The sequence below is a fragment of the Myotis nattereri genome (genome assembly GCF_964212035.1).
Source record: "Myotis nattereri genome assembly, chromosome: 3".
Lineage (NCBI taxonomy): Eukaryota > Metazoa > Chordata > Mammalia > Chiroptera > Vespertilionidae > Myotis > Myotis nattereri.
This window is the reverse complement of record NC_138077.1, coordinates 10,110,977-10,137,252: the sequence shown is the minus strand read 5'-3', so window position 1 is coordinate 10,137,252 and position 26,276 is coordinate 10,110,977. Positions and strand designations below refer to the sequence as shown.

Here is a 26,276-nt window from a genome sequence, read left to right as displayed (position 1 = left end):
TATTGTAAATAACACTGCAATAAACACAGGAATGCATATATTCTGCTGAATTAGTGTTTTGGGTTTCTTCAGATACATACCCAGAAGTAGAATCACTGGATCATAAGGTAGTTCTATTTTTAATTTTTTTGCATTTCCACCAACAGTGCACAACAGTGCCATTTTCTCCATATCCTTGCCAACACTTGCAGTTTGTGGATTTATTGATGATAGGGCATTCTGACAGGTATGAGGTGATATCTCATTGTAATTTTAATTTGTATTTCTCTGATGACTAGTGCTGTTGAGCATCTTTTCATATGTCATATGTCTATCATTCAAGTGAAAATAATTTCTTCAGCAGACATTTTTAGTACGAAAGAAATGACCGAGACAACCAAGATGGTGGCATAGGTAAACACCTGAATTTGCTGCTGCACACAACCACATTAAAACTACAACTAAAAGACAAAACGAATATCATCCAGAACCATGGGAAGGCTGGCTGAGTGGAAATTCTACAACTAGAAGGAAAGAGAAAAGTGCATTGAGTCCGGTAGGAGGTGCAGAGGTGTGGAAGCGTGGAGGTACGGAGGCGCGAGCAAAAGGGGCTAGCAGCTGGGTACGCTGTTGTCTTTTTCAATCAGGAGGGAGATACAAGCTCCTGACTGCTCTGAACTCCAGTTATGGGTGAGAATTTGGGGACCCAGACTCATACAGAGAGAAACTGGACTGTCTGGCATTGGGCCAGAACGTGAGGGCAGCTTTCTCGCAGAGGTGCTTGCAGCGGTCATTGTTCTGCACGGGGCTGCCCGGGACCTCTCCGAGGCAGAGCAGACTGGCAGCCATTGCGGTTTGCTCCGCCCTGGTGATTCCCTGAGACCCCGCCTCACCCAATTTACAACCCCACCCAAGCTGTGCGCAGAGGCTTTTGCATATGAATGGCCTGGCCTTTCTCCACCTAAAAACCTGGGCAGACTCAGTGAGCGCCAAAGCCCCACTGAAGCAAGTCCTGCCCCATAAGGGTGTCTCCAGCACAGAAGCTCTCCCACTGCAGACACAACTGGTCCTCACAGACAATTGGCCTGGAGGTCAATTCCTCCCAATGATACCAACAGCAATCAAGGCTTAACTACAACAAGACTGTGCACACAGCCCACAAAGGGGTGCACCAAGAGTGTCCACCTCAGGTAATTAGGGAGGCTGAACCACTGGGCCCTATAGGACACTTAGCACAGAAAACCACTCTACCAACACAGGAAAGCAGCCAAAATGCGGAGACAAAGAAACAGGTCACAAATGAAAGAAGTGGAGGAAAGCAAACTACTGGATATAGAGTTGAAAACCACGGTTATAAGGTTACTCAAGAATCTTCTAGAAACCTCCAAGAAATATAGTGAGACCCTCAAGGATATGAAAAAGGACCAATTAGAAATTAAGCATACACTGACTGAAATAAAGAATAATATACAGAGATCCAACAGCAGACCAGAAGATCCCAAGAATCAAGTCAAAGATTTGAAATATGAAGAAGCAAAAACCACCCAACCGGAAAAGCAAAAGGAAAAAAGAATACAAAAATATGAAGATAGCGCAAGGAGCCTCTGGGACAACTTCAAGCGTACCAACATCCGAATTATAGGGGTGCCAGAAGAAGAGAGAGAGCAAGATATTGAAAACCTATTTGACGAAATAATGACAGAAAACTTCCCTTACCTGGTGAAAGTAATAGACTTACAAGTCCAGGAAGCACAGAGAACCCCAAACAAAAGGAATCCAAAGAGGACCACACCAAGACACATCATAATTAAAATGCCAAGGGCAAAAGACAAAGAGAGAATCTTAAAAGCAGCAAGAGAAAAACAGTTAGTTACCTACAAGGGAGTACCCATATGACTGTCAGCTGATTTCTCAACAGAAACTATGCAGGCCAGAAGGGACTGGCAAGAAATATTCAAAGTGATGAATACCAAGAACCTACAACCAAGATTACTCTACCCAGCAAAGCTATCATTCAGAATTGAAGGTCAGATAAAGAGCTTCACAGATAAGAAAAAGCTAAAGGAGATCATCACCGCCAAACCAGTATTATATGAAATGCTGAAGGGTATTCTTTAAGAAGAGGAAGAAGAAGAAAAAGGTAAAGATAAAAATTATGAACAACAAAGTGACAACAAATACATATCTATCAACAAGTGAATCTAAAAATCAAGTGAATAAAAATCTGACGAACAGAATAAACTGGTGAATAGAATAGAATCAGGGTCATAGAAAGGGAGTGGACTGACAATTCTCAGGGGGAAAGGGGTGTGGGGGGTGCGGGAAGAGACTGGACAAAAATCATACACCTATGGACAAGGATAGTAGGGGGGCTAAGGGCAGGGGGTGGGGTGGGATCCAGGTGGAGGGGAGCTATGGGGGGAAAAAGAGGAACAACTGTAATAATCTGAATAAAGATTTATTTTTTTTAAAAAAAGAAAAGAAAGAAAGAAAGAACCCAAAGATTTAGAGTAGAGAGTAGAGGTCTGCTGCCTCTGGTCCCTACCTGACCGGAAACGCTCATCCCGTGAGTTGGTGGGCCGTGGCTTCTGCTGCTTAGGTGCTGCAGACATGGTTTGTGAGGGCCCAGGGATCCTAGGCTCTGCTTGAAGGGATGCATCCACTCCTGAAACACAATTTTATACGTATGTCTTGTGTCAACCATTTGCTTTTCCAATTGTTGAAAAGCCCATTTTAAACAGCATACACTATACCAAAAACAATTATTTGAGCACATGCACCCTGTGCTGGCCCTCGCACCCCAAAGACCAAGTCAGGAGATCAAGGGGAAGCCATGAATGCCCACTTCCAGCTCTTTCCTCACAGCAGCCAGGCCAGGCTTGTGTCGTCATCCCCCATTCGCAAGAAAGATGACCATCACACAGCCAAATCCTGAGCCCCATAAGCACCACACATGCAGCTGCTCAGGCAGACTCTCTAGAGAAGGTCCTTTGAAAGGGTATTTCTGCACCATAAACATTTCCTGAATCTGAAATGACCTGAGTCAGTTTTCCTGATACTGTCCATGGTATCAGTACACCCAGTGAGAAACAGCCCACTAAACAATCATGACAGTGGCACCAGTCATCCTTAGACACAGGCAGAAAATAAGTGGATTGGTGGAGAAAGAGAAGAGAGGCACAGATGACAATGATAACAGCAGACCACAGTGCTCAGACTCGGGCCCAACTGCCTCTGCCCATGACACCTGCTCAATGTCTCCACACCCAACTTGCTGATGGCTCTCTACACTCATAGCCAGGCCCACAGCTCTCATGTCCACCGTCCCTGACTACACTGGTCCTCAGGAAACCATGTGATGAGTAAAGGAATGGGGTACAAGTGTGCAGTCATGTACACACACATACATATACACGTGCATCCATTAAACAAAACCTCTGGTGTTGTCTGAGTCCTCATTTGCTGACATTTGAGAACAGCACAAAGAAAAGCCTTCAATTGTGCATCATCAAAATAATCGGCTTACTTTAGCCTTTGGTTCAAAATGTCTCATAAAAATAGCCAGCAGGATTTCAGTCCTCCTGGTGCCTCCAGTCCTTATTGCTCCTTGAAAAGAGGCAGCCTATCCCTGCCGTGGGCCTGGTAGTCAGTGACTGCCCAACGGACACATTGTGGCAGGAGTGATGTTTTATGACTTCCGAGGCCAGTCATGAAAAGCGACACAGCCGCTGCCTGTGTCAACGTGTCCTCTCAGTGACAACACAGAAGAGGACACGAGAGAACAGAGGGGGACAGAAGGGGATAGAGGCAGCACAGGAGCCCTGTGCTTGGTCCCTTGACTCTCCCAGCACTGACACCACAGCTGTGACTGGGGAGCCCCCCAGTATACAGGCTCTGGCTCTGTGGATAGGATGCAGCTGCCCTCCAGCCCAGCCAAACTGCAGATGTGAGCAGAAAGAGGCTGTCACTGTTGGTTTCAAGTCCTACATTTTGGGGTGTCAGTTATTAGCGCTAAAGAATGGGAACCCCTCTGGAAATCAATGTTCAGCTCTTCAGAATTTAACCAGTCATGTACACACACATACATATACACGTGCATCCATAGCAATACTAACCAGTATTGCTACTGGCTTTGTTTCTTGTGGTTGAATAAAATTACTTTACATTCATATTGGAGCTGAGAATGCACAGAACTTTATGCGCTGTGGATTATAAACAGGTGTGTTGGAAGCTGACGTACATGCAAATGGACATCCCTAGACTTACATTCCAAATTATGGGCACTCTGATTCTTTCAGATAGATTCATTTATTCAACAAAGATACAAAACCCATTGAGAAATTAATGGATAACAGAGTAGGTATATTTTTTATTTTAACAGATATCAAGAGGTAACTTTCCAATAAGATTACAGCAATTCGCACTCTCACAAGCAATGTATGAAAGTATCATTTCCCCACATCCTTGTTAGCAATGGATGCTATAAAAAGTTTTAGAATAGAAAAATTGTTCACTTTAATTTTCATTTCCCTATCTACTGCTGAAGTTGAACATAATGCTTATTGCCCATTCGTATTTCCTCTAATCTGAATTTCTATTCATTTCACCCAGCTAATAAGCCCCTCAAAAGAACTGTAGGAAGCCCTGGTCTACTGGGGACACTGCTCTGCACTGAGCTGGTGGTAGGGAGCTCAGTCATTTTGAAATATTTTCATTTCTAGGGAACCGATTATACCAGTTTTTCTTTTCCTTCCCAACATCTAGGTCTCCTATATTGTAACCTCCACTCAACGGTTATTGAAATGTTCTCCTGAATTTTATAGTATCTCATAATTACAAACATATTTAGAGTGGTAGTCCTTCTGAAGTCTATGTTCACTAACAATGGAGAAGAGGATCCCAGCTCTGTTGCCGCCATACTTTGAATGCTCCTGAGTCATTGCTAGCCACCTTTCTGTTTCACTGGTTTTCTTGTACCCCCTGCATCAACACCCTTCTTTTGTAAGAACCAAGTGTACCTAGTCAGGTTTAGCATCCTGAGGGCCAGTTCTTTCTGTATTCTTTTTCAAAATTGTATTGGCTACTCTCGGAACTTTCCTCTTTCAAATGGGTTATTATTTCCAATCAAGTTTGTTTGTGTTTTTAATCTTTATTGTTTAAATTATTACAGATGTTCCTCTTTTTTCCCCCCATAGCTCCCCTTCACCCGGTTCCCACCCACCCCATGCCCTCACCGCCCCCACCCCCACTGTCCTCATCCATAGGTGTATGATTTTTGTCTCCAATCAAGCTTTAAGGGGCCTGGGGGGCAGGGTGGGGCAGGATGGAATCAGCTCCTGGTATTCAGACTGCCCTACATTATGTTCACACATTAATTTGGAAACTGCCTGTTGTATAATATTACATTTTTCCATTTAGGACATTGGTGTTTCTTCTATATTAGTGTTTTGGTTATTTCTTTCAAATAAATTTTATGGCCCCAATATAGGTTCTGTGGCTTCCTTGATAAATGTATTAATAAGCAAGTAAAGTTCACTGCCATTATAAATGTGTTGTTGTTTTTTAACAGAAATCTTGCAGAGAAAAGCTATAGATTCTTGCATATCTGCCTTATATCAAATCCAAATCTCTTACTAATTTTAATAGTTAATAAGCAGTCACCTGAGTTTTCAAGGTATAAAATAACACCATCTATAACTGAAGATGTTTATCCTGTTTTGTTTCCCATCGCACCGCACTAGCAGTGGCCACTAAACAAAGTGGCCTAAGAATGGGCACAGCGAGCATTCCTGTCTCACCCTGCATGGGATGGAAACGCTGCAGTATGTGATCACCCAGTGTGAAGGCAGCTGTCGATGTTTGCAAATGGGCTGTCAAATGTTTCCATCATTTCCTTAAATTCCAATTTTACTGAGAGGTTGTTTTGGTTTTATTTCGGAGGAATGAGTGTCAAAATATAAAGAGACTCCTCACTATTCATTTTGTTGCTGGCTATAAAATATATCACACTGATATAGCTGCCATAAAGCATGTTTTCAATTTAAGAATTATTATAAGGAAACAATCAATATAACAACCGTATTGGTTAAGGGTGGAGGTGGAGGGACTATGGGGGGATAAGGACACATATGTAATACCTTAATCAATAAAGAAAGAAAAAAAAATTTGGTCAAGAAGCCTGAAATAAAGATTTAAAACAAAAGAAAAAATGAAATAAACACTCAAGTGCCTCAGGATACCCTGCAGTCTCACTCCACAATGAAGCAGCATGCTGACTTCAATGAAAACTACTTCCTTGTCTTCTTTACCAACTACTTAAAGGTTCCAAAATAGTGCAGTTTGGCATGTTTTTAACTTCTACTGCCTATTTTCCTTTGCAGTTGTTTCTTTTAACCCCCACTCCCCAATATGTTTATGGGCTTCATCCTTGCTGATATATGTAGGTCTTCAGCTTTCCCCTATATGAATTCTGTTGGTTAGTATTGGAGTTATTGGCAGTTGAATGATACAACATACACTCTTGTGCACAGGCAAACACAAGTGCAAACATTCAAAGTTTCTCGAGGGCACTTGTGTACCTGAAGGAGAATTGCTGATTACCTATGACTTCTTCAACTTTACCAGGTAACACCAGCTGTCCATACTCCCACCATCTGAAACCTTTCCAACAATCGGACGTAGGTTAGGCTTTAATCGGCATTTCTGATGACTCCTGAGGTTGAGCCTCTTTCGTTTACTCGCTGACCATTAGGGTTCCCTTACGAAATGCTTACTCAAGTCTTCAGCCCATTTTTCTACTGGGCTCTTTCTATTTTAATTATGTTGGATAACTTTCTGGTTACTTTTATTTATTTTTTTAAATGTATTTTATTGATTTTTTACAGAGAGGAAGGGAGAGAGATAGAGAGTTAGAAACATCAATGAGAGAGAAACATCGATCAGCTGCCTCCTGCACATCTCCCACTGGGGATATGCCCGCAACCCAGGTACATGCCCCCGACCGGAATCGAACCCGGGACCTTTCAGTCCGCAGGCCGACGCTCTATCCACTGAGCCAAACCGGCTTCGGCTGGTTACTTTTAAATTAATTAAAATTAAATTAAAAATTCAATCTCCCACTACTAGCCATATTTCACACTTCTCAGAGTTCTATGTGGCTAGTACAGTGGACACTATAGCCTCAGAACACTTCCATTATCCCAGAAAGTTCTTTCGGACAATGCTGCTTTTAGTTATTTGTGTCACACTTCTCTTCTTCCATTCAGTGGCTTGTCTATAATCTCTTCATGGTAACTTTTGATAAAATAAAATTCTTAATTTTAACAGAGTCCAATTTACTAATATTTTACTTTATGGTTGCAGCTTTTTGGTAGTTTTAGTGGCTTAAGAAATCCTTCCAATCTCGAGATGGTGACAATTTCCTCTATGATCTCCTAGAAGTGCTAAAGTATTTGCCTTTCACGTTTAGACCTATCATAAACTGGAACTGATTTTTGTGCCCAATGTTGTGTGTCTCACACATGCTAAGAAACTGAGCCAGCATCATGACCTGCAATGCTGTCTTTACCATAAACCTGGTCCGCCACATGCACATCTGTGCCTGGGCTCCATGTTCTGCTCTGTTTATCCAGCTGTCCACTTTTGTACCAAGTCATGCTCTCTTACTGATAAATGAATGCTTTACATTCATTCTTCATACCCTGGTAGGGCAAATCTTCCCACCTCATTCTTCTCTTTTAAGCATATTTTGAATCCCTTGGCCCTTTAAATCTGTATATAAATTTTAGAATTAGCTTGTTAAGCTACATACACACACACAAAAATCTAATGAAATGATGAATGTGCTGACTCTACAGGTCAATCTCAGGTGGGAAGAACTGACATCTTTACAATATTTGTTTCAAACCTAAGTAAGAAACTGTTCCTTACTATAATCATAAAAATAATCGTGTTATGTATTCATGAAAATAAAATAAATCTTACTTTGGAATGAGATCTATACCAAACCAGCGCTGTAAGTTATAATCTATGCCTTTGGATTTTATTATTTAATATCAGACACATTATTCGCCCAGTTCTACTTAATAGGAAACACAGGAAAAATAGGAAACATACTAATGTTAAGTTCTAAAATCAACTTTTATGAGACAATATAATTGATACAAACACTTGAGTGTATTGAGCTTACCTTGAATAAGTGGTATGTAACGTGCAAGCAGCTTTGCCTTTTTCTTTTCATATCCTTTCTGAGTGATGTCACCTAAAACAATGATGAAAAAGAATTATATTTCTTCTAAAGTTCCAAAATATTGTAATTAAAAATTAATTCATAATGGAAAAACTGGAAACACTAATGTCCTTCAACTGGTGATTGGATAAACAAACCATGACACACCCACACAATGAAATACTATTTAGCAATAAAAAGGAACAAACTATTCATACATAGAATAATTTAGATAGATCTTATATGCATATTGCTAAGTGAAAGAAGCCAGGCTCAAAATACCACTTACATGACATTCTGGAAAAGATAAAACTATAAGACAGAGAACAGACAGTGGGATTGCCAGGGGATGGGAGTGAAGGAAAGGCTGACTACAAAGAGGGACTAGAGAATTTGGGGGGATAATGAAGCTGTTCTGTTTTCTACTTACAAAGAAAAAGTTTACTGTAAAACAATAGCCAATAAGCAGTCTCATACATCTCATATTTACCATCTCTTAATTGCATCCTTTCTCTTGTGTGTGATTTAATCTCATGCTGTTTCGTATAGAACAGGCTGTACAGGCTTGTAGCCTAGGAGCAATAAGCGGTACCACACAGCCTAGGTGTGGTAGGGTATACCATCTAGGCATGTGTAAGCACACTCTGTGATGATCTCACAAGGACAAAATCACATGACACATTTATCAGAATGGGTCCCCGTTGTTAAGCAGTGCATGACTGTAATAAGCTATTAGAAAAGGGACCTGAATCCAAGTTTTCTGGCCAACAGCAGAGCCAAGTCCCCCAATACACCACAGATCTGCGGTAATCCTGACCCAACATCCATAGCTCCCAGGCACCTGGGGGACTCTGGAAAAACACCAGGGCCCACCCTCACAACTAGCTTCTCTGGTAGTCTGAGGGATAACAGCTGTTTTTATTAGTCCCCCAGGTCGGCGATTTTCAACTGGTATGCGCAAGAATTGTTTTTAAATGCAATACCTGATTAATCAGGGCACTGACCTCTTTTCCCTTAGATTGTCAAATTTTTAAAAATGACAATAGCTAACACAACAATAGCCATCCAGTATGAACGAATCAAAATTACTCCTTTTTCCCTAGCCTGTGTGGCTCAGTTAGTTGGGTGTCATCCTGCGCAGCAAAAGGTTGTCAGTTAGATTCCCAAGTCAGGGCATATGCTCAGGTTGATGGCTCGATCCCTGGTAGGGAGCATTCGGAAGGCAACCGATTGGTGTTTTGCTTTCACATCTCTATGTTTCTCTCTCCCTCTCCCTTCCTCTCTTCAAAAAATAATTTTTATTACTTTATATCTTTCTTTTGTCACATTGGCAAAAAACGTATTTTTTGGTGTGCTGCAGGATTTTAGTAAGTAATGTATGTGTGCCATGAGATGAAAAAGGTTGAAAATCACTGCTCTAAGTAGGGATACAATGTGTGGCCTCAGGTTGACCTCCACTGTCACAAACCAAGCTCACTCGGAATTACAAATGCAAAAATCCCAAATACAAAATCCCAAATCCTCCATATCCATGGGTTCCACATCCGCAGATTCAACCAACAGCTAATCGAAAATATTCAAAAAAATTATGTGGTTGCTACTGTGCACTATGTAGTTAGGTCTATGATGGTTGCATCTATATTGACTATGTATACTTTTTTACCTTGTCATTATTCCCTAAATAATACAGTATAAAAAGTATTTACACAGCATTTACATTTTATTAGGTATTATAAGTAATCTAGAGATGACTGCAAGTATATGGGAGAATGTGTGTAGGTTATATACAAACACTGCACCATTTTATAAAAGGGACTTGAGCATCTGCGGACTTTGATATATCAAGGGAACCAGTACCCTACAAATACCAACAGAGAACTATAAATATCACCAAAAGCCCCAAACCCATCAACATAATTTCCAAAACCTACTCTTGAAAGCTCAAGAAGTCCTCAAGGTCACAGAAACAAGGGCAGGCAGTGAACACTACTAGTATATGTAATAGCAAATAATGGGAGAAAACCTTTGAAGAAGAAGAAGAAGAAGCGGAAGAGGAAGAAGAAGAATGAGGAGAGAGGAGGAGGGAGGAAGAGAGAGGAGGAGGGAGGAGGAAAGAGGAGGAGGGAGGAGGAGAGAAGAGGAAGGAGGAGGAGGGGGGAAGGGAAGGGGAGGGAAGGGGAGGGAAGGAAAGGGGAGGGGAGGAGGGGGGGCGGGAAGGGAAGGGAAGAAGGAAGAAAGAAGTAAAGATGCTGGCATACCTAATTGCTACAGAATACTGTTGGCCCGTAAAAAATACCATTATTGTCCGGCATATGCCCGGGTTGCGGGCTCAATCCCCAGTAGGGGGCACGCAGGAGACAGCCGATCAATGATTCTCATCATTGATGTTTCTATATCTCACTCTCACTCTCCCTTCCTCTCTGAAATCAATAAAGAATAGATTTTTTTTTTAAATACCGTTATTGCCCTGGCCAGTGTGACTCAGTGGTAGAGTGTGGGCCTGCGCACCAAAGGGTCTCTGGTTAGTTCCCCGCCCAGTAGGTACTGGTTTGTGTAGGAGGCAACCAATCAATGTGTCTCTCTCACACTGATGTCTCTCTCTCTCTCTCTCTCTCTCCCTCTCTCCCTCTCCCTCTCTCTCCCTCTCTCCCTCTCCCTCTTCCTCTCCCTCTCTCTCCCTTCCACTCTCTATAAAAATCAATGGAAAAATGTGTGAAGAGTAACAATAACAAAAAAATACCATTATTTGAGGGGCAGGGATGTGGCTATCACATGGATTAATGATATCACACTGAGAAAAACAGGAAGTTGAAAAACAATGCATATACAAAAATGATCTAACTGGTAAAAATCAACAAAACTATATTTACACACATGTAGGTGTGTATATCTATGTGTATGCAGAAAATATTCTGGAGGGATGCCCAACAAATCACTAATACTGGTTACCCCAAAGAGTGGTTTATTTATCTGGCTTTGGGTAGGTGTGAGACAGATTTCACTTTTTATTTCAAACACTTTTAAATGCTTTAAAATTTTTAGCACAATAAGCATATAATCCTTTGTAATTAATAAAAATGGAAGATGGATGGGTAATGTACTATGGTTATATAAGATGGTACTGCAAAATAACCTAAATGAATTCTTTTTTTTTTTTATATATATATATTTTATTGATTTTTTACAGAGAGGAAGGGAGAGAGATAGAGAGCTAGAAACATCGATGAGAGAGAAACATCGATCAGCCGCCTCCTGCACATCTCCCACTGGGGACGTGCCCGCAACCCAGGCACATGCCCCTGACCGGAATCGAACCCGGGACCCTTCAGTCCGCAGGCCGACGCTCCATCCACTGAGCCAAACCGGCTTCGGCAAATAACCTAAATGAATTCTATGTACTATTTTTGCAACTGTGAGACTAAAATTATTCTAAATTAAAAGTTGAGCCCTAACCTGTTTGGCTCAGTGGATAGAGCGTTGGCCTGCGGACTCAAGGGTCCCAGGTTTGATTCCGGTCAAGGACATGTACCTTGGTTGCGGGCACATCCCCAGTCAGGAGTGTGCAGGAGGCAGCTGATCGATGTTTCTCTCTCATCGATGTTTCTAACTCTATCCTTCTCCCTTCCTCTCTGTAAAAAATCAATACAATATATTAAAAAAAAAAAAAGCTGACTTTCACTGTCTTTACCTCATAATAATAAAAAGTTTAAAAGTTGAATATATAGGAGAGACTATATAAATTGGCTTTATTCCTTTCTTAAATGTTTGATAAAATTTGTCAGTGATATCATCTGGGCTTACAGATTTTCCAGAAGGTTGGTGTTTTTTTCTTGTGTTTTACTTTTTTTTTTTTTAAATATATTTTATTGATTTTTACAGAGAGGAAGGGAGAGGGATAGAGAGTCAGAAACATCGATGAGAGAGAAACATCAATCAGCTGCCTCCTGCACACCCCCCACTGGGGATGCGCCCGCAACCAAGGTACATGCCCCTGACCGGAATCGAACCTGGGACCCTTCAGTTCGCAGGCTGACGCTCTATCCCCTGAGCCAAACCGGTCAGGGCATGTGTTTTGCTTTTTTAAATTAAAACTTTATTTTTTTAAGAGAGGTTTAAGGTTCACAGCAAAATTGAGGGCAAGGTACAGAGAGTTCCCATATATATCCCTTACCCCCAAATATGCATAGTCTCCCCCATTATCAACATTCCCCACTAGAATAGTACATTTGTTACAACTGATAAACTACATTGACACATCATGATTATCCATAGTCCATACGGTTCACTCTTGGTGTTATACATTCTATAAGTTTGGACAGATATATAATAACACGTATTTATCATTATAATATCACAATTCGTGCTAAGGTACAAGCAGTTTTACCAATCTTTGCTTTTGTACCATCAATATAAACACAGGGAAAACAGAAATGACATCTTAGAATTATTTTGAAAATAGTTTTCTCTCACAGGCCCCAGAAAGGATCTCAGGGACCCCCAGAGGTTTGTGAACCATAGTTTGTGAACCACTGGCAGATTATGTCTGGAAAGAAACACAAGAAATAAATACTGGAGGCCACTGCCTCTGCATTAAGGCCAGGGGTAAGAGGGAGACTCACTGTACCCTATCTTTCCTTAGAAATGTTTCGTTTCTCTGCAATGTGTATCTGCAATACTTTTTTAATACAACATTTTGCAAAGCCTTATGATCAATGGAGAAGCAGAACTAAACCAGACCTTTGACAGCCAAACCATTACCTACCCATTGCATACCCAGAAGGTATGCAATCATTACCGGATAAATGAATATATTATATAAATAACAAATACAAAAAAAAAAAAGGCAAGAACTCCAAAAGAGGGAGCAAGTTCGGTGAGAAATTTCAAGAAAGTAACTACATGAGAGATGATGATCAGGAAAGGCTCAAAATAAGAAGGCACTTGGGCTGGGCTTTGACATAGATGAATAGAGTTTAGACTCAAGAACTTTAATTTACCACAAAATATTTAGGAAGCACAGCAAAAGTTTATTGATGTGAAGGCAATGTCAGTCTGTCATTTGGAAAACTAAGAATTATATCACAAATTTTAGAAATTAAAGACATTTCAATAGGAGTAAAAGCTTCGTGAAAGAAATCCTTTCCTCTACACCCACACACAGAGCTTTTCCCCTTTTCCTTTGACACTATACAGTCTGGGGCTCCAGTATTATCAGAATGCAGGAAAACAAAAAACTAAAGTTAAAGCTAGGGAACCGATCTATTAACCAGAATAAAGAAACAGGAGTGGGACAAATGTAGCCTATTGTGTAGGGATTTCCTCTCTAAACCACTGCAGGCCACTAAACCAAAAAACAAATCTTGCACCATTGTCCACATTTTAAAAACAGTTTAGAAGCAATAGCCCCAAGACACTGCACAGTACCAAAATCAGTTGTGGTATATCTAAGGTAATTTGATAGTAAAGCCCATTATTTGGGAATTCTTTTTTTCCCCCCTAAAAAGTCAGGTCACCCAAGGACATCCTAATATGCTTCAAAGAGCCACATACATGAATTCTTCTGAGTATGTTCATGGCGGGAGGGGTAGGGTCTGGGGAAGAGTGGGGTTCTCTGCCCTATGGATAGAAATCAGTGCATTCTAAGACCAGACCCTTCCCCAATGACAACGGTGGATGACAAGAATCCAGTGAGGATGTTGAAGAACAAGGCCACATATGAGTTATAATAAAGGCAGGAACATACTTTCAACTAGTCACTGTTGATGTACAGGTTGAGGGGAAGTAGTGCAGGATTTTCCAGATTGTTCAGATACCAATCAATCATCAGCTTCCATGTAGGCAGCATTTTGTCTGTTAAGTTTCCTATTCTCTCCAATCTGCCAAGCAGTGTCAACTGTAACTTTTTTAAAAAGTATATTATTGCCCTAACCAGTTTGGCTCAGTGGATAGAGCAGCCGTGGGCAAACTTGGGCCCGCGGGCCGGATCCCGCCCGTTTGAAATGAATAAAACTAAAAAAAAAAAAGACCGTACCCTTTTATGTAATGATGTTTACTTTGAATTTATATTAGTTCACACAAACACTCCATCCATGCTTTTGTTCCGGCCCTCCGGTCCAGTTTAAGAACCCATTGTGGCCCTCGAGTCAAAAAGTTTGCCCACCCCTGGGATAGAGCGTCGGCCTGTGGACTGAAGGGTCCCAGGTTCGATTCCAGTCAAGGGCATGTACCTTGGTTGCGGGCACATCCCCAGTAGGGGGTGTGCAGGAGACAGCTGATTGATGTTTTTCTCTCATCGATGTTTCTAACTCTCTATCCTTCTCCCTTCCTTTCTGTAAAAAATCAATAAAATATATTTTAAAAAAGAATGCTGGCAAATATTCTAGAATGCCTAGGAGAGTCCCCTCCACACACACACAAAAAAAGTATATTATTATTGATTTCAGAGAGAAAGGGAGAGGGAGAGAGAGATAGAAACATCAATGATGAGAATCATTAATCAGCTGCCTCCTGCACACCTGACACTGGGGATTGAGTCCACAACCCAGGCATATGCCTTGACCAAGAATGGAACCATGACCTCCTGATTCATAGGTCGACACTCAACCACTGAGCCATGCAGGCCTGCCTCGACTCTAACTTTTAAGCAATATCTCGTTTAAACAAATGTGAGTACTGTGAAGTTATCTTATTTGACATTACTTTATTCTGAATTAGAAGTTTATCTCCCCCCCCAAAAAAAATTGGGGGAAGGAGGTGGCACAGGACAAAGTGAATCCCACTTTTTACTTTTATGTGATCAAAATATTAAAATAATGACAATGGAAAAAAAATAATGACAATGAAACTACCTTTCGTTGCTTTAGGACTGTGCTTCATTACTAAAACCTTCCTTGAATTATATAAATAAAACCTTACCAGTTTCAAAGAACTTCCACATAAACTATCTGACTAAATCTTCGTAAGAACTATAGGACATCAATATGGCAGGTGTTCACCTCCTTTTACAGATGATCAAATCCAAATTAAGAGATGTTATAATTCAGTGGAGATTCAGGGACACTTACCAGACACTGTGTGAAGATGCCAAAAATCTCCCTAAGTCACAGTCCCTATCGCAACGCATCTTTAAGTACAATAGAGAGGCCCCATGTCAACAACAATCACAACACAAACTAAAGAAGCCAGCATCAAAGGTGTGGAAGCACCTGGGAGCAAGGCCAAGCATGACTGTATCCAAGTAATCACTGACCTATTTGGGCCAAAAGAAAGGTGTCAGGCCAGTGAAGAGCTGGGACAGAAGCCAGGGCTCCTCTCGCCTTGGCTGCAGCTTCACTGGGCTGTCCCTTCCCTTTAACACCTCGTTCACCCCTTTCTCAGCTTAAGCTACATTTCCAGGTTCCTTTCCACTTATATATACGTATGTATAAATCATCCACATATGTCTAAAATGACAAAAGTATAAATAGATTCATTAGACAAGAGGCATTTCTTTCACTGAAGTACTTCGTGTGTGTTCTGTCACACAAATTATGAAGTGCTTTGAGGAAAGGATCTAATCTTACCTAACCGTCAACTCCTAGAAAGTACTCAAATACACACACACACACACAAAATTAGAGAATAACGAATACATGGGCACAAAAATTAGGAGCAATCTGCAAAAACATATTTCAAATGCATAAAATCTAAACTGCACTGACATGATTTTCCCTGGTAAAAAGCTGTAACAAGCTCTAGCCTGTTGCTCAGTGGATAGAGCATCGCCCTCCAGACTGAAGGATCCCGGGTTCGATTCCAGTCCAGGGCACATACCTTGCTTGCTTGCAGGCTCCTCCCCGGCCCAGGCCCTGGTGCAGGAGGCAACCGATTGGTGTGTTTCTCTCACATTGATGTTTCTCTCTGACTTTCCCTCTCTCTTCCACTCTTGCTAAAAAATCAATAGAAAAATATCCTCAGATGAGGATTAACCCAAAAAAGAAAAGCTATAACAAATTCAAGACAAATCGTTCCTGACAGAACCATTTCTAATTGGAGTTTTTCAGACTTCCCAAAAGCATCTAATCACCAAGAATTTTCAAATCTACCCATTTCTTACTGCACTTCCAATAAAAAAAAAAAAAATGTGTCCCATACCACAGATCTTTAAAAATTTGCATGTTGAATTCAAAACAATTGCCAGTAGGTAGGTGTTGTATTATCTATGAAACAAAGATAACAATAGCACCCACCTCCCTAAGGTTGGCAGGATTGAATGAGTGAGTACAAGCCAGTGCGTATTTATTAGATGGTAGTAAGAATTCACTAGCCCAACCACCACGAAACATATCACCCTGAAACCTAAAGTAAGAATATTAAGGCTATGAACTTTGAAGGATTCTAAAAGCTGAAGATGCACTTAAGTTTCAGAAACAAAGTCAGACATGAGGTGCTCTTCTTCAAGCAACGACACCAAACAGGACAATCAGGACACAGGCTTGGGGAGCAGTAACCTAGATGGCTAATGCCACCCGCCGCCACTGAAGCCGAATCACTCCAGTCTTTTTAACAAGCAAAACACCACTTATGGAACTTTTTTTAATTTCTGAAAATTCTATTAACGGGCCAACAACCTCGTTTTAAGTGCCTCCATAGAGGGAGATGCCGTTCTAACCCACTTTCCAGGGGAGGAAACTGAGGCACACACGCGGAAATGGGCTCCCAGCCGGCGGCAGCTGCCTGGGTACAGCCACGCTCGCGCGTGAAGCCGGGCCCGCGGCCTCGGGCGGACCACCACCGCCTGCAGAGCAGTCCCTCCTGTCCGGGTTCCGCGCCAGAGGTCAAACAGCCCACCCCCGCCACCCGCTGGGCCCCCAAAGGTGCGAGAAACCGGAGGGGCCCGGGGACCCGAAGATCCCGGTGTGAGGGACCAGGCAAGCTCCCCGGGTGACGGCCCGGCGAGGCGGGGGTCCCGGGTCGGGGGTGAGGGGCGGGGCGGGGTGTCCGGTGTGAGAAGCATGGCGGGGGTCCCGGGTCGGGGGAGAGGAGCGGGGTGTCCGGTGTGAGAAGCATGGCGGGGGTCCCGGGTCGGGGGTCGGGGGTGAGGGGCGGGGCGGGGTGTCCGGTGTGAGAAGCATGGCGGGGGTCCCGGGTCGGGGGAGAGGAGCGGGGTGTCCGGTGTGAGAAGCATGGCGGGGGTCCCGGGTCGGGGGAGAGGAGCGGGGTGTCCGGTGTGAGAAGCATGGCGGGGGTCCCAGGTCCGGGGTGAGGGGCGGGACAAGGTGTCCGGTGTGAGAAGCATGGCGGGGGTCCCGGGTCGGGGGTGAGGGGCGGGGCGGGGTCCCGGGTCGGGGCAGGGTGTCCGGGTGTGAGAAGCATGGCGGGGGTCCCAGGTCGGGGGGTGAGGGGCGGGGTGTCCGGTGTGAGAAGCATGGCGGGGGTCTCAGGTCGGGGGTGAGGGGCGGGGTGTCCGGTGTGAGAAGCATGGCGGGGGTCTCAGGTCGGGGGTGAGGGGCGGGGTGTCCGGTGTGAGAAGCATGGCGGGGGTCCCAGGTCGGGGGGCGAGGGGCGGGGTGTCCGGTGTGAGAAGCATGGCGGGGGTCCCAGGTCGGGGGGCGAGGGGCGGGGTGTCCGGGTGTGAGAAGCATGGCGGGGGTCCCAGGTCGGGGGGTGAGGGGCGGGGTGTCCGAGTGTGAGAAGCATGGCGGGGGTCCCAGGTCGGGGGGCGAGGGGCGGGGTGTCCGGTGTGAAAAGCCTGGCGGGGGTCCCCAGTCGGGGGTGAGGGGCGGGGCAGGGTGTCCGGTGTGAGAAGCATGGCGGGGGTCTCGGGTCGGAGGTGAGAGCCGGGCGGAGCCCCGCGCAGGGCCGCTCACCTTCCGACAGCTCCAGCTCCAGTTCGGCCAGGCTCTCCCGCACCTCAGCGGGCAGCGGCATCGGCTGCAGCGGGCACCCGCGGTCGGCCATGGCCCCCTCGCCTGCTCCGGACGCGCCCCGCGACTGCCAGGCCGGCTCGAGCCCGGGTGGGTCCGGGATCAGGGTCGGGCCGGGGTCCGAGCGGCGGCGCGGACGGAGGCTACGTCGCTCCCCTCAGCCCAGCGACCCGCATCGGCCCGGAGGGCAGCGCGGACAGCAGGGCAGGGGCGCGGCCCGAGCGGCTCCGCACCGCCGCGGGCGCGGGCACGGGCACGGGCACGGGCACGATCGCGGGCAGCACCTCAAGCGCCGCCGCCGCCCCGCGCGCCCCCGACAGCTCAGAGGGACCTACGGCGAGTGCGCGTGCGCGACGGGAAGGGCGGGAGGGGAGCGCGCGTGCGCATCGGGTCGCGGGCGGGGCTGGGAGTCCCGGGCCCGCCCAGCAACACCGATGGCTCTCTCCCATTGGCCCCGAGGACGCGGCGAGGTCTCTCCGAGCTCCTATTGGGAGAAGCGGGAGAGCGTTACTCCCGGTAGGCTCTGCGCGGGGTCCGGGTCTCCTTCTGATCTGAATTCTCAATTGAGGCTCTTGGCGCGGGAGCCCCCCAAGGGCGAGGCTGCAGTGGCCCCCACACCTGGTCCTGGGGCCAGGGAGCCTGCCTACCACGTGTGCCGCACTGCCGGAGCTCCTCTGGTTCCCGGCAGCCTGCTGGGACACCCTGGGCACAATGACCGTCCTGGCGTGGCGTTGCTGCGGGGGTAATCGCGGAGGTGTGGGCCAGGCGTTTTCCTCAGGGTTTGGTGTAACAGCCTTTGAAGGTATAATAAGGACCACAGAGGAGCTAGGGCAGCCATTCAGATCATGAGATAACTTTGGGAAGTGCAAGGACAGTTGACCCATACTTATCTACCACAGATCTCGTCCCCAACTTCTAGTTGTTTTCCTCCAGACCCTGAACAGAAAGGCGCACAGGATCCCCAGGGAGCTGGACCTCACATACACACGGGATGCGTATCTGCACAGGGGGGACCTGTTTGGTGGTCATTTCCCCGGTCCCTAACTGAATAATTGGCATTGACATTCTGGGCAGTTAACACTACTCTCACACTGAGTCCCTGACCTGTAGGTTTAGCAATCACAATAGGAAAGGCCACCCAGAACCCTCTGAAACTAACCCCATACCTACCAAGATCAGAAAATATCACATCCAGATAGCAGAGGATTGGTGCCACTTTTAGGGATCCAACGGATGCTAAGCGGTGGTCCCCAAAATCTGTGACCAGCATGACTCCTGCAGAAATTGGAAGGATCCTGGAAGATAACAGGATAATACTACTGCAAACTAAACTAAGTAGTAGCTCTGGTAACAGCCTCTGTGCTGGATGCGGTAGGTGGCTAATGACTTGATGAGTATGTTCTTTTCTGTCCCTATCAGAAGATCAGAAATATTTCACATTTAGGTGTAACAAAGATACAGTTTTGCCTGAAGGCTATGTTACTTCTCATAGTCCAAAGACATCAAGACCACTTAGACACCCTGGATAATGTTTACGTTGTTCCATTATATCAACATTATGTAGGTAAACCTCAAAATTCATGTACTGGTTACATCCATCACATTTTTAGGGGTCCAGTAGTCAGTAGTGCCTTTGTGCATCCTTTCCAAAAACAAAAGACAATTACTGCAACTTGCACCTTCAACCATTCAGAAAGCAGGACACTGTTGGGACTTTAGGTTCTGGAAGCAGCATACTCCACACCTAGAAATACTGCTCTGGCCTAAATATTTGGTGATTTGGAAGACTGCAGCTTTGATAAGAGCTCAGAACAGGAAGCTTGTGTAATAGGTAAAAGCTGTGATGCAAGTAGCTCTCCTGCCTGGACTATATGGCCTAGCACAGTGATGGTGAACCTATGACACCTGTGTCAGAGGTGACACGCGAACTCATTTTTTTGATTTTTCTTTGTTAAATGGCATTTAAGTATATAAGATAAATATCAAAAATATGTCTGTTTTACTATGATTGCAAATATCAAAAATTTTCTATATGTGACACGGCACCAGAGTTAAGTTAGGGTTTTCCAAAATGCTGACACGCTGAGCTCAAAAGGTTCACCATCACTGGCCTAGCAGGTGGTATGAGTTATTGGTGGCAGGGAACAATGCAATGTGGAGTTTCTGGCATGTCCCAATAGGAGATCCAAATGCAGGATCCTTAGGTTCTGCCATGCCACTGGGAGCAGAGAATTATGTACTTTTTTTTTGGGGGGGGGGGGGGGGCGTGTGGAGAGGTATCCTGGTGTGCTACTGTGTTCCAATAGAGAGAGATGGAACACCTGAACTGGAGACACCAAATAACCATGCAGCTAAAACCACCCATTATGAGTGGGTTCTGTCAAACTCACCACATCATAAGGTTGGTTGGGCCCAGCATTAATCCATCATAAGATGGAAGTATTCAAGGCTGAGCATGAAAATGTACAGCAGTCAAAGGTGAGTGCAGAATAGGTATCCTAGACCCATATGGCATCCACTGCAGCTGTATTAGAGCCTTCTTTGTCATTTCATACGTATGACCACATGGGGGAGAGTTATGACCAGTTACTTGACAGAAGAGGAAAACTCAAGCTGGGTTCATAGATGGGTTGGCTTGATATGTGAGTTCAAAAGGAAACTGGAAAGCAGCTACATTACAGCCTTACTTAGGTAACCTTGAAAGATACTGGTAAGGGCATATCCACCCAACAGAGCTCCTAATCATTCACTTTTTTGTGTAAGAAGTGGCCCAAGAGGAAACTATATATGGATTCATGGACAGTGTTGTGTGGGCTGGGTGACTGGTTAAGGGTCTGGAGAAAAAGAATTGGAAGTTGGGGACAACGAGACCTGTGGTAATAATCTGTAGGTCAATATACTGGAATAGGTTCCAAGTGGGATGATCTTTGTATAAAGTGCTAATGCTAATGCCCACCACAGAGCATCCATGAAATATTTTAAAACCAAGTGGAATGACTCACACAGTGGACAATGGGCAGCATCTCATTGGCAAATCCAGTACTGAGTACAAGGACAAAATGGCCAAGATGGTGGAGTTGGAGGCCATTCATGGGCCCAACAGTGTAGATTCTCTGACCAAAGCTGACTTAGCTCCTAGCAGCCACTGGATGTCTAACCTGCTAGCAAAAAGACCAATGCTGAGCTTCCAATATGGCCCTTTTCATCAAGAAGCCCAACCAAGTTTACTATATTGAAACTCTTTCATCCTGGATGAGCCAGCAGTTCTTTCCTACAGGAATAGATTCATATTCTACATATAAGTTTGCCTTTTCTGCTCACAAGTGCCACCAGCAAGTGCTTCAGGAGTACTTGTTTCACTGACACAGGATCCCATATGGCATCACATCGAATGAGATTCACTTAGAAAAGGAAGTGCAGGGATCATGAGATCCACTGCCTGATAGAGCATTGGGACAGGCAGCTAAAGGCACAGCTGAAGCACCAAGTTAGAGGTCACACTCTGTGAAGATGGGATGCCATTCAAGACCTTTATATGGCACTATGCTCCCAATAGGGAGGATACATGAGTCTAAAACCAAAGGGTGGAAACAGGAGTGGCCCCATTTATCATTCCTAAGAATCCCCTGGGAACATTGTGCTTCCTGTCCTCCCAAGTTTAGACTCTGCCAGGCTAGAGGTTATGGTCCCCAAAAGGGACACTCACCAGGGACACCAGAACTTATTCCATTAGGTTATAAAGTATGGATGATGTCTGGGAACCTTGGAGTCCTTGTATCTAGGAACCAGCAGGAACAGGGAGGAGCCATGTCTTGGCAGTGGAGAAGGTAGGGCTGCTATTACATGCATTACACATAGGGAAGAGTATGTGTGGAACCCAGATGATCCACATGGGAGGTCTTGGTCCTCCTGTGCTCAGTGGTGATTAAGACAGTAGAGCAGTGGTTCTCAACCTTGGCTGCACATTAGAATCACCTGGGAATCTTTTTAAAATCCTGATTTCTGGGCCTCATCCTCCGGAAATTGTTTTTTTTTGTTACTAATGTTGTAGCCCCACCTTATAACAAAGAAACAATTTCTGGAGAATGAGGCCCAGAAATCAGGATTTTAAAGATTCCCAGGTGATTCTAATGTGCAGCCAAGGTTGAGAACCACTGCCTTATAACGTTTTTCTCAATACCAATTAGGAAAGGTGATTAATGCAATTTCAGATATCAGAGACAGGATTATACTTTCACTACCTTATCTTAGGGCCTTTGTTTAGACATTGTAATATCATTTTGATCCATTACTTTATAGACATCATAGTAACTGGTCCTAGTGAGCAGGAAATGGTAAGCACCCTTAAGCCTTAGTAAGATGAGTGCTGGATGGTAAGAGATGAAAAATCAGGGGCCTGCCATTTTGGCAAAGTTCTAGGAGTTGAGCAGTCTGTGGAATGTCACAGTATCCCTTCTCTACAGTAGAAGACAAGTAACTACCCATTACACAGCCTACAACTAAGTCACAAGGCTTAGATTGTTTGGATTTTTGTATACAACCATATTTGGGGGTGCTACTCCAGTCTATTTACTGAGGAAGTCATAGGCTGTTAGTTTCAAGTGAGACCTGGAAAATAGATTTCAATGATGCTTAAAGTGCCTTTGCAATTAAGGATAATGGGTGGTGCCTCACTATAAAGCCCCATTACAGCAGACTTCCAGGACCTTGACACAAAGCCTTGACTCCTTCTAACTCATTCTCCGTTTGAGAAACATCAGTCCTGGCAGAGACCAAACTCCTACCCATGGGATACCAAGTACTATACAACATATACTGGGTTGCTGTCTGATCACTATCAGCCAGAAGGAGCACACCTAATAGAGAGTGGAAAGCCTACCTTCTGAAGATGCACTTGTAGTGCCATTTCTTCCACAGCCACAGAAGGTATATGAGTCTGGAAGCCCAAAGGGTAGAATGGCCCTTCTTAAAGGAATTTTTGCTTCCCATCCTATGACTTCGGCCTCTGCTATCCCAAGATATGATAATGGTTTCTTTGAACGAGTGAGACTCATCTGAACCAGCAAGCAATGATGGGGTTACTGTACTGGTTGGTGCAATTGATCCCAATTACTGAGGGGCACTCCATGAGGACAGGAAAATCTGTACCAGTAACCTGTTCCATGGGCACCTCTTGGTGCTTAGTTCTTCCAAGTTTAGTTGTAAAATAAAAAGTTCTCCAATAACAAGATTAAGGTCTCAAATCTTTCAGAAAGAAAAAGTTTAGGTCGCCCACCCAGCCAACGTGTTCGCTCACTGAGATTCAGAAACAGGGACCAGGTGATGGAAGGAGAAGGTGATGAACACCAAGTGGAGCCTTATGATCACTTATGGAAGCAGGGACGTAGCACTTTTTACTTTAATGCCTGCCTTGCACACCCCCCTTCCAGTTGCCTATTTTGTATGACACGCCGGGGTGCATGAACTGTACAAATCAGTCCTGAAGGATAGTCTGCACCATTGAAATATGACATCCAGGGGGGCCTTGGAGAGAGGGTGAAGAGTACTTGCCTCACACCGGGCAGGTGCAATAAATCACATTCTGGTAAATAAATTTGGGTGAGAACAAATGCTGAGTAGTCCAGGGGTGGGCTGTGCTGGCCACCTGCCTGTGTGTTTCCAGTTCAACTTGGCCTGTCTGCTCTACCCAAGCTGCCAGCTGTTGCAAGGATTTCAGCTTCAGCAAATCAGGTAAAAGAACTCAGGGGGGAAGTGGGAAGGTTCTAAACAGTGATCTTAGCCCTAGGCAGTTTGGCTCAGTGGATAGAGTGTCAGCCCACTGACTGAAGGATCCTGGGTTCGATTCTGGTCAAGGGCACATACCTCAGTTGTATGCTTGATCCCCAGCGTACAGGGGAGGCAACCAATCAATGTGCCTCTCTCACTTCGATGTTTCTGTCTCTCTCCTTCCTTCTACTCTCTCTAAACAGTATCTTCAGGTGAGGATTAACCCCTAGAGTGCTGGGGAGCGCGATCGCACTCCTGTCTTTTGCCAAAAAGTGCCGGGAGTGCTATCGCGCTCCTGCAGTATCCAGTTCTAAGTCTGCTTTTATTAGTGATGATATTGCTAAATATGTCAATTCTTGCTGTGAAGATGACGATTTTGTGGAAGATATTGAATATGTAACTTCATTTACTTGCGATTCATAATTTTTTCCTAAACTGCTGTAAAATCAGCAAAAATGCCTTGGCAATTTTAGCATAGTTCCTAGGATATTGGTTGGCACTCAAAGGGTTAACCATAATAAAAAACACACAACAGTAATCTTCTAGCAGTGTCAGCTAATATAACAGAAAATGCAGACATGGACCAGTGTTACAAGCTGCCACTCTGTACTATCACCAAAATAAGTAGTGATTTAGGGGAAAAAATTTTTTTTAATATATTTTTATTGATTTTAGAGAGGAAGGGGGGGGGAGAGAGAGAGAGAGAGAGAGAGAGAAATATCAATGATGAGAATCATTGATTGGCTGCCTCCTGTACGACGCCCCCTACTGGGGATCAAGTCCACAACCTGGGCATTTGGAATCGAACCCGGGACCCTTCAGTCTGCAGGCTGACGCTCTATCCACTGAGCCAAACCGGCTAGGGCTAGAAAAAGGTTTTGTATTAAAACCTAAACCCAGCAGGATAAATGTCATGTTCAAAGGTCCTAAAAACTCACTGAGATGCTTGTAAATATACCTGTGTAGATTTCTAGGTAAAAAATAACTGGCTAGATTTCACGTGGTACAAGTGAGCATCAGTAAAAGGTAAAAAGATCATAGTCATGAGAAGTAGTATAAAGTGGCTACCTCGTACAGAAGTAAATGAGAAACCAAGATGAAGCAACAGGCAGGTGTCTTACTAGGTGAAGAGTACTTTGAGTTCCATTGAAAATTTCTGACTTAAAGCAATTTAACATAAATTCTAAGTCTATGTGTTTTTTTTGGTTTTTCCCCCCAGTAATAAAAGCAAACTGGATAAAACTAAAAAACAACACAAGGGCTATTCACAAATAAAATAGTGTTTTAATTATATTCTCTGTTTTTCTTTTGTATTTTTATTTTTAAACCAAGTTTCTATCTGTACACTTTAAGAAAATAAAACACCAAGGAGCCATTCTCTGCTTACTCTTTTTGGAGGCAGGCAGGGTGGCTCTGCCAACATGCAAAGAAACGGGCAGGTGCCGAGGCTCCTGAGCACACACATTACCTCATGAAGGTAAGGAGCTAAAAGATATTGAAATTACATAAAAAATATTCTATTTGGCTTTGTAGCAATACACAAAGGTGAGAATACTTAATTAATGGCACTCTGAGGCTGGCATCTCAGGCACGTGAGGAGACTGGCACTGCTCAGTATGCCACGCCACACCACACCACAAGCTTTCCTTAGAAAAAGGAAAAAACTATTCTTTTCCTCAAGCAGGACTGCCACTGGTAAGAGCCACAAGGACTTTATTCATTGTTTATTCTTCTGACGGCAGGATTTCTTTGAGGTGGAATCTAAATAAAAATAAAAATGATGTAGCAATTTGTTAGAAGACTTCACATGTCTTTTAAGAACAATTCTGAAACACTAACACTGAATTAATATCTTATTTTTGGTAAAAATATGAGTAATTCAAATATATAGTGGTTTAAATTACAATGATTTAAAAAACACTGGAAAAAGTATATCCAGTGAAACAATCTATGCGTTTTCCAGAAGTGTAAGAGGGAGGATTACAAGGCCCAGCTAGTGATTAAGTCTGGACACTTCTTGATCAAGTACACTGTTGACTTACAATCATTCTTCTAATACTATTAATGACAGCTTATAATTAGGACTGAAACCAACAATTACTAAGCTGAATGCTAATAATCTTTCCCACATTATTTTACATTCCTAGGGTACATTTACATTATAAAAAAGAATCAGAGGACTTTTACCTGGTGGTAGCCCCACTAGTCTTTGCTGGATCATTTCTAAATGATGAATATATTCTGTCAAAGAACGTTCTGGATCTTGAGAAGCAGTCAGGGATCTTTCTGACCTTGAATTTGGAGATGGATTGGACCTTCAGACAAACAAACCCAGAAACAAACAAAACAAGAGTTGAACACAATAGGATGGTGAATGCAGTAAGCACATAAATAAGAAG

At 44.0% G+C, this 26,276-nt stretch overlaps 2 protein-coding genes across 2 annotated transcripts in view; both read right to left on the bottom strand.

The window, feature by feature from the left end:
* Window positions 1-18,420, bottom strand: part of DIP2A (disco interacting protein 2 homolog A) — an 81,702-nt gene extending 63,282 nt beyond the window's left edge. The window contains exons 1-3 of the mRNA XM_081087856.1: window positions 18,055-18,420; window positions 8,168-8,239; window positions 2,525-2,644 (exon numbers count right to left, since the gene is read on the bottom strand). Coding sequence (XP_080943982.1) covers window positions 2,525-2,644; window positions 8,168-8,239; window positions 18,055-18,145 — 283 coding nt within the window. The 5' untranslated portion in view covers window positions 18,146-18,420. The remainder of the gene's footprint in view (window positions 1-2,524; window positions 2,645-8,167; window positions 8,240-18,054) is intronic.
* Window positions 18,421-25,141: 6,721 nt separating this feature from the next.
* The window catches only part of PCNT (pericentrin), a 63,226-nt gene continuing 62,091 nt past the window's right edge, over window positions 25,142-26,276 (bottom strand). The window contains exons 34-35 of the mRNA XM_081085518.1: window positions 26,065-26,192; window positions 25,142-25,638 (exon numbers count right to left, since the gene is read on the bottom strand). Coding sequence (XP_080941644.1) covers window positions 25,595-25,638; window positions 26,065-26,192 — 172 coding nt within the window. The 3' untranslated portion in view covers window positions 25,142-25,594. The remainder of the gene's footprint in view (window positions 25,639-26,064; window positions 26,193-26,276) is intronic.